This window comes from Oncorhynchus kisutch, linkage group LG7 (assembly GCF_002021735.2).
Source record: "Oncorhynchus kisutch isolate 150728-3 linkage group LG7, Okis_V2, whole genome shotgun sequence".
In the NCBI taxonomy this organism is placed as follows: Eukaryota; Metazoa; Chordata; class Actinopteri; order Salmoniformes; family Salmonidae; genus Oncorhynchus; species Oncorhynchus kisutch.
In genome coordinates, this window is record NC_034180.2 from 48504515 (window position 1) to 48512302 (window position 7788).

The window sequence follows — 7788 nt, forward strand, 5'->3', positions numbered from 1 at the left end:
ATAGCAAATTATTACTGTAGTGTACGTTCTAATGCAGAAAAATATACATTATATTAAAATCTTGAGTATGCAGTTTTCTTTTCTCTTGTACAAAATGAATCCAGATGTATTTTGATATACGAGATTAATGTATTAAATGCTCGAAATAAACGCTTAAAATAATCACAATGTGCAGAAGTCAGACAAAGCTGCTGTCAACTTCACAAATATTATGAAGCTCAGGAAGTCTTAGACTATGATAAAGAAAATATATATTTTGCTTACCATCAGCAATGCTTTTCTATGTGTCCCAAAAGACCCACAGTAGGACCTTGTTCCCTGTGACACCTATTTAAAGAGTTAAGTGACTCCACACTAACCACAGAAGGAACGAATGGTGAAGTAAATATATTTTTTGATTGTGGTTAACATGACACATTTTTTTATTCTTCATTAAAAAGGTATATATTCTATTACACTTGTATTGTTACTGATTTTGTTTGTCCATTTTATTGTGCAGATTGATTTTTATAAGTACATGTCTTTACATTTGGGTTGTAAAGATAAGATACACATCATGAAACACACTTTCACATTGCTTGTTCCCATACAATACGTGCTGGGATAAGTATGGGCGTACACTGTATATGCCTTGTCATTGCATATGTACAATAATACCTCTGTCTCAAATGACTTAAACAGTCTGTCACGGTATTGGAAAATCTTATGTAATATGTCATAGAACAAAAGGCAAAGCATTCACAGAACTTACAAAATGTGTTGCTTTTTCTCAATAGTTTGTTATACTCTTATGGCAATGCAGTCATACAGGGGTAGGCAACCCTGTTTCTGATGGAACTGAAGGATTTTGTTCCAACTAGGCACCACACCTGATCAACTGAGGTAATTGATCAGTTTAGTGATATAATTCAACCCACCTGGTCTTCCGGCTTGGTTAAATCAAAAATATGACGTGCCTGCGGCCCTCCAGACCCAGGGGCGATACTTAAACAATGTACTTGACTATTGCTTTGGAAGTCGCAGGTGGTGTAGGAAATCTACAATTTTAATTGGATCATGAAGATATGCTCTGTGAGCAAAAAAAAAGAGAATTTCCAAAAATCAGATTTGATCTAGCACTGGGATACAATGCACTGTGCTGAATCAATGAACTTACCAAGGAACTAACACCTGATCTTTCATAAGATTTGTAATAAATACACTGTGTACAAAACATTAGGAACATATTGAGTTGCAGCCCCTGCTTTTGCCCTCAGAACAGCCTCATATTTCTAATTGAATGGAATCTACAAGTTGTTGAAAGTGTTTTGCAAGGATGCTGTCCCATGTTGACTTTAATGCTTCCCACAGTTGTCAAGTTGGATGGATGTCCTTTGGGTGGTGGACCATTCTTGATACACACGGGAAACTGTTGAGCGTGGAAAAACCGAGCATTGTTGCAGTTCCTGACACAATCAAACTGGTGCGCCTGGCACCTACTACCATACCCTGTTCAAAGACACTTAAATATTTTGTTTTGCCCCTTCACCCACTGAATGGCACATACACAATCCATGTCTCAAGGCTTAAAAATCCTTCTTTAACATGTCTCCTCCCCTTCATCTACACTGATTGAAGTGGATTTAACAAGTGACATCAATAAGGGATCTTAGCTTTCACCTGGATTCACATTGTCAGTCTGTCATGGAAAGAGCAGGTGTTCCTAATGTTTTGTACATTCAGTATATCAGAGCTCGTCCTTGAAGTTCTGCTTTGCATGTGAGTAGTCATTTGCTCACTTTTGAGCAAATTTATCAACAACCGTTAAGAACATGACACAACTAGTTAGGAAATGGTTAGGTTATTAACGGTCAATAGGCATCTTCTCATTTGCCTAACACTGATGACAGAGTCAAATATACTTTGTGGATCATGTTGTATTTCATCTGCCAGAATGATGACTTATACAAATTAACCCTGGTAATTATTGCTATGGGACATTCCTTTGTCCAACACCATGTTAGCATTGCTCACAAGAAAGCAGCCGGCTTTGAAGTAGCTAAGTAGCTTTGTTCAACAATGTCTAACCAAATCAAAAGAATCAGATCAGAGTATGTACAGCAGGTACAACAGGTCTGTTGAACAGCAACAGTTCTTAAGAATTGGGGCTCTCAGTAGCCACCAGGTTTCCTATCCAGAGGAGGCATGTAGTAGGTCTTGAAAGCAGAGCAGTGGGATTCATCCCTTGGCTGTTGGGTAGAGAGAAAAAAACGGGGTTAAAAGAAATATATGAACAACACGCTATTCTATTGAGTCCTGAGGCTGTAAATCAAGGGTCTCAGAGTAGGAATGCTGATCTAGGATGTGTGTAGCTTTTTAGATCATAATGAATAGGATTACATGGACAGATGGGGTCTGATCCTAGACCAGCACTCCTACTCTGAGATTCTTGACACATACAGCCTCCGATGTTATTTAAGATGGGCAATAAAGTCATGTCTGTACAGGACATTTTGTCGAAGGGAGTAGACATACTAGTGATTAGAGCGTTGGGGCCAGTAACCGAAAAGTTGCTGGATCAAATCCCGAGCTGACAAGGTAATACATTTTTATTTTAAATCTGTCGTTCTGCCCCTGAGCAAGACAGTTAACCCACTGTTCCCCGGGCGCCGAAGACGTGGATGTCGATTAAGGCAGCCCCCCGCATCTCTCTGATTCAGAGGGGTTGGGTTAAATGCAAAAGACACATTTCAGTTGTACAACTGACTACGTATCCCCCTTTCCCATAGGGATGTCCTAAAATGTACACCGTAATACAGTGTGTTTACCTTAGCCAACCGGGAGTGGCACTTTTTTGATGTGATGGCTGGGAGGGACCCACGGTGAGTGATGGTGAGAACTGGCACTGTGCTAACAGGGTAGGTAATCTGGGGTGCAGGCACTACCACATTGAGCTTTGGTAATTCCACATGTGGGGCGTTGCGTCTGATCAGAGGCTCGGCAACGTGCTTTATGTTGTGCTGAAAAACAGAAGAATATTATTCCATCATAAGGGACCTACCATCATAGTAGGGCAAAGTACATCCAAATTATGGAATGTTTTGTCATTTTCCCAGTATGTAGCATATTAAGACATTTTATCCTACCTTTTGTAATGTGGTTGATTACTCAAAATGTGATGCAGGGTCAACGTTTTTAGGAGATGTGTCTGTCTCTTACCTGCCTCCTGCCCTGTCTGGCCATGCGCCGCAGGTGATCCACAGAGTTGGGGGTCCCACTGCTCTCTCCTCCCTCTACAGTCACAATGGCCCTGCGCAAACTATCAGCTCTCCTCTCCGCCAGCCTGAGACAAGGACAGGAGGGAAGATAGCATTTACCATATGAATTAAATTAAATACTTTATCTCTCACACTACACATACTACAATTATAAAGCACAGTATGCCTATGTGTTTTTATACAGTACAGTTTGTGTGCTTACCGTAGCTCTCTAAAAAAGATGTGCTGTAGTGCCGCTCTTGCGCCAATGCGCTCCTCTGGGTCGTAGGTCAGCATCTGGTAGAGCAACGACAGACTGGGTGCCGAACAGTTTGGGATGAGCTGAGATATTCCACTGCCTTTCCGCAGAGGGAAGTCAAAACGCATCGCCCTAGACCTGTCAAAAAATGTATGTACACTGAGGACAATAGTTTCCACTGAACATACTGTAAGTCTTTGGTCTTTATTACATGATAAGTGTATCGAACAAACGTACTGAGGGAATTTTTGAAGGAGACTGTTGTCAGGTGTACCCAAAACATCATGGATCTTGGTCACCTGATCCAACTCATTGCTTCCCGGAAACAGAGGGCTGAGACTGAAATACACAAACATGATCGTCTGTGATGTCATCAAGGCTATTTACACGACAGCAGCTGTTCACGAATGTCTGTGGCGTCGACCGTAGAGGAACACAACGCTAAGGCCATAACCAAAGTCTCCTACTAGAATGGACATAAGCAGTTCTGTATCCGATTTGATGATAGATGAAAGGTACCTGATGATCTCGTAGAAAACACATCCTACACTCCACATGTCCATCTTGTGTGTGTAATAGCCGTCTGTGAGGAGGCACTCTGGGGCTCTGTACCAGCGGGTGGAGATGTACTCTGTGTGGGGAGGTTTGGAGTGCAAACTCCTGCACGAGCCAAAGTCTCCAAGTTTGAGCACGTCATGCTATGGAAGCAACCAACCAAGTCATGGACAACATATGGTAAACAATGTAACAGTTCTGGTTTACCAAATCAGCAGGCAAGGTTTTTAGCATCATAATTTAAAATTAAAATTAAAAATGTTTACTTACTTTGATTAGAATGTTCTCTGGTTTAACGTCCCGGTGAAAGATCCCGTTGCTGTACCAAGATAACAACACAGTACAACTGTTCAGTTTTAGGGGAAGCAACAACAACAACAAAAACAGACCCTTAAAACCCCCTCTGTGCCAGTGAAAAGGTCTGTAGGAAATGTATTTATACACGGACAAGATCCCGACTCCATATTTTCATTCTTACCTATGCATATGATCGAGTGACTTGCAAAGTTGGTACATGTAATGTCTGATTTTACTTTCTGGCAAAGGTTGCTGCCTCCCTGCAAGTGAGACAAGTTAGGAATGCACAAGATAACTGAATGGGGAATAGAATTTGATGTGCTGTAGTTACAGTTGTGGTAGAGGTTTTATGTCATTCACAGTAGCAGTTTCACCGTGTCTCTGACCTCGTATGAACTCATAGATGTTCATCTCCATCAGCTCACATATCAAGGACAGAGTCCCTGACTCTTTGTCACTGTAACACATTGAATGAATCAGACAAAAATGATCATGTTATTGTTCAGTTGAGGCTTCGCACAAACAATTCAAAAGACAGGGACAAACATTGTACTCACAATATCAATTCATGCAGCTGAATGATGTTTGGGTGAGGGTTTAGTCTTTTCATGGCCTGGACTTCTCGCAGGTTGTTGGCCTGTTCCAGGCTGAGCAACAAACAAAACCATGTAGCGAAACCTGTTATTAACTCTGTAACTGACTGATAACCAGAACATGTATCATCATGTCATGACTTATTTTCAAAGACGATTCACAAAATTGAGAGTTAAGAGTAGTTAGCTATACAGGTTAATGTACAGGCTTAGAAAAATCGGTTCTAAAAAGCAACATTGTCCCTAGCCGAACTCAACCTCGCAAGGTCACAGTCAGGGTATGTTGACAGTGACTTCCAGTTGGATAGGCAGGCTAGCTCAAGTTTCAAGGCAAGGGTCCACACACACACAGAGGACGTAGAGCAGCTCAAGGCAAACAGCAGGCAGAACAATTATAAGGCAGCACACCTGATCGTTAGTTACCTGCTGAGTGACTGCTTCATCGTTTTACACGCATAATATTTCCCATCTTTCAGGCTTTGAGCCTTCACCACTTCTGAAAATGTCCCTTCTCCAATTTTGTTGATTATCTTGTAATCTGCATAACAAAACATCGTTTAGACATGTAGCTAACGTTACTCTTGTAATAATAATACAATAAAAAACATGCAGCTCTAGCTAGCAGCTATCTAACGTTAGCTGTATAAATATGAGAATATGAAAAGTTCCCTGGAACAGAATTTAACATGCCACGATATTTCCTAGCCAATGTAAGGTTAGCTAACGATAGCTAGTAACGTACTATCCATTCTTCAAAGTGTTCACTGCACAGAAGTAGATTATCCATACTAGTCCTATATTTAAATAAAACATTGCGATAATTTCATGGAACAGCCGTGTTGTGAAAAGATTGCTAGTTGGCTGATCGAGATAGCTCCCCCAAGATTGAAAGGTTGTATAGAGAGAAGAAAAAACCGCCTCGCTGCTCTAGGTAGCCATGTTAGCTGGTAACCAGGCACACCGCACCCTCAACTCTCTGACCTAAAAGGTGGATGATTGAAAACAATAAATTTGTCTCGTTACAATGGTTACGCCTCGATCACACCGACATTGCTAGGAATTTTTAAAAATGGTACGCGGCACAATTTGGATATGTGTGCAACAAAAGTTCAACATTAATAACATTCTGCTACCATCTTTATCAAACCGTCTACGCAAGTTAGAAACATCCAACGTACACAGAACGTACAGATTAGTCCTCTGTAACGCAATAGTGCAAAGCACACGCAGCGTTCCATTGGAAATTAATGTACTTCTGATGTCCCAAATTGCGTGTGATTGAGGCGGTACAGTGGCTGGCTATCTATGCAGAACAAAAATATAAACGCAATTTGCAACAATTGGGTGGGCATAGGCCCTACCCAGTTGGGAGCTAGGCCCGAACAACCGGAGAGTCAGGCCCAGACAATCAGAAAACGTTTTTCCCCACATAAGGGCTATATTACAGACAGAAATACTCCTAGGTTTCATCAGCTGTCTGCGTGGCTGGTCTCACATGATCCCGCAGGTGAAGAAGCCGGATGTCGATCCCGGGCTGGCATGGTCTACGGTTGTTAGGCCAGTTGGACATACTGCCAAATTCTCTAAAACAACGTTAGAGGTGGCTTACGGTATAAAAATAAACATGACATTCTCCGGCAACAGCTCTGATGGACCTTGCTGCAGTCAGCATGACAATTCTACACACCCTCAAAACTAAAGACATCTGTGGCATTGTTGACAAAACTGACCATTTTAGTGGCCTTTTGTCCCCAGCACAAGGTGCACCTGTGTAATGACCATGCTGTTTAATCAGTTTTTGGGCTAATTCTGGGCTATTTTATTTCAGTTTATGAAACATGGGACCAACACGTTACATGTTGTGTTTATATTTATATTTTTGTTCAGTATATATATATATACACACAGTTGAAGTCGGAAGTTTACATATACTTAGGTTGGAGTAATTAAAACTCGTTTTTCAACCACTCCACACATTTCTTGTACACATTTCAAACTATAGTTTTGTCAAGTCGGTTAGGACATCTACTGTGTGCATGACACAAGTGATCTTTCCAACAATAGTTTACAGACAGATTATTTCACTTATTATTCACTGTATCACAATTCCAGTGGGTCAGAAGTTTACATACACTAAATTGACTGTGCCTTTAAACAGCTTGGAAAATTCCAGAAAATGATAGGCTAATTGATATAATTTGAGTCAATTGGAGGTATTGTGGATGTGGATGTATTTCAAGGCCTACCTTCAAACTTAGTGCCTCTTTGCTTAACATCTTGGGAAAATCAAAAGAAATCAGCCAAGACCTCAGAAAAGAATGTGTAGACCTCCACAAATCTGGTTCATAATCATTGGGAGCAATTTCCAAACGCCTGAAGGTATCACGTTCATCTGTACAAACAATAGTACGCAAGTATAAACACCATGGGACCACGCAGTCGTCATTCCGCTCAGGAAGGAGACACATTCTGTCTCCTAGAAATGAACGTACTTGGGTGCGAAAAGTGCAAATCAATCTCAGAACAACATCAAAGGACTTTGTGAAGATGCTGGAGGAAACAGGTACAAAAGTATCTATATCCACAGTAAAACGAGTCCTATATCGACATCACCTGAAAGGCCACTCAGCAAGGAAGAAGCCACTGCTCCAAAACCACCATTAAAAAGCCAGACTACAGTTTGCAACTGCACATGGGGACAAAGATTGTACTTTTTGGAGAAATGTCCTCTGGTCTGATGAAAATGTTTGTCCATAATGACCATAGTTATGTTTGGAGGAAAAGGGGGGGGGGGGCTTGCAAGCCAAAGAACACCATCCCAACCGTGAAGCACGGGGGTGGTAGCATC

The 7788-nt window shown here is 41.3% G+C and overlaps 1 protein-coding gene across 5 annotated transcripts; it reads right to left on the bottom strand.

Annotated features, from left to right (window-relative positions):
- Positions 1 to 463: 463 nt before the first annotated feature.
- LOC109894696 (MAPK/MAK/MRK overlapping kinase) lies at positions 464 to 6593 on the bottom strand. Of its 5 annotated transcripts, none has more exons than XM_020488365.2 (12): positions 6436 to 6593; positions 5364 to 5478; positions 4905 to 4994; positions 4734 to 4804; positions 4529 to 4607; positions 4321 to 4369; positions 4015 to 4193; positions 3733 to 3834; positions 3460 to 3633; positions 3199 to 3322; positions 2808 to 2999; positions 464 to 2228 (listed from the first exon to the last, which is right to left on the bottom strand). In XM_020488365.2, exons 1-12 carry the CDS (start codon positions 6479 to 6481, stop codon positions 2151 to 2153), a joined length of 1299 nt encoding a protein of 432 aa, XP_020343954.1. In that variant the 5' UTR covers positions 6482 to 6593; the 3' UTR covers positions 464 to 2150. The 5 variants fall into 5 exon arrangements, with proteins under 5 accessions (XP_020343954.1, XP_020343953.1, XP_031685075.1 ...); XM_020488364.2 differs by lacking the exon at positions 6436 to 6593 and adding an exon at positions 6130 to 6423; XM_031829215.1 differs by lacking the exon at positions 6436 to 6593 and adding an exon at positions 6119 to 6342.
- Positions 6594 to 7788: the final 1195 nt, after the last annotated feature.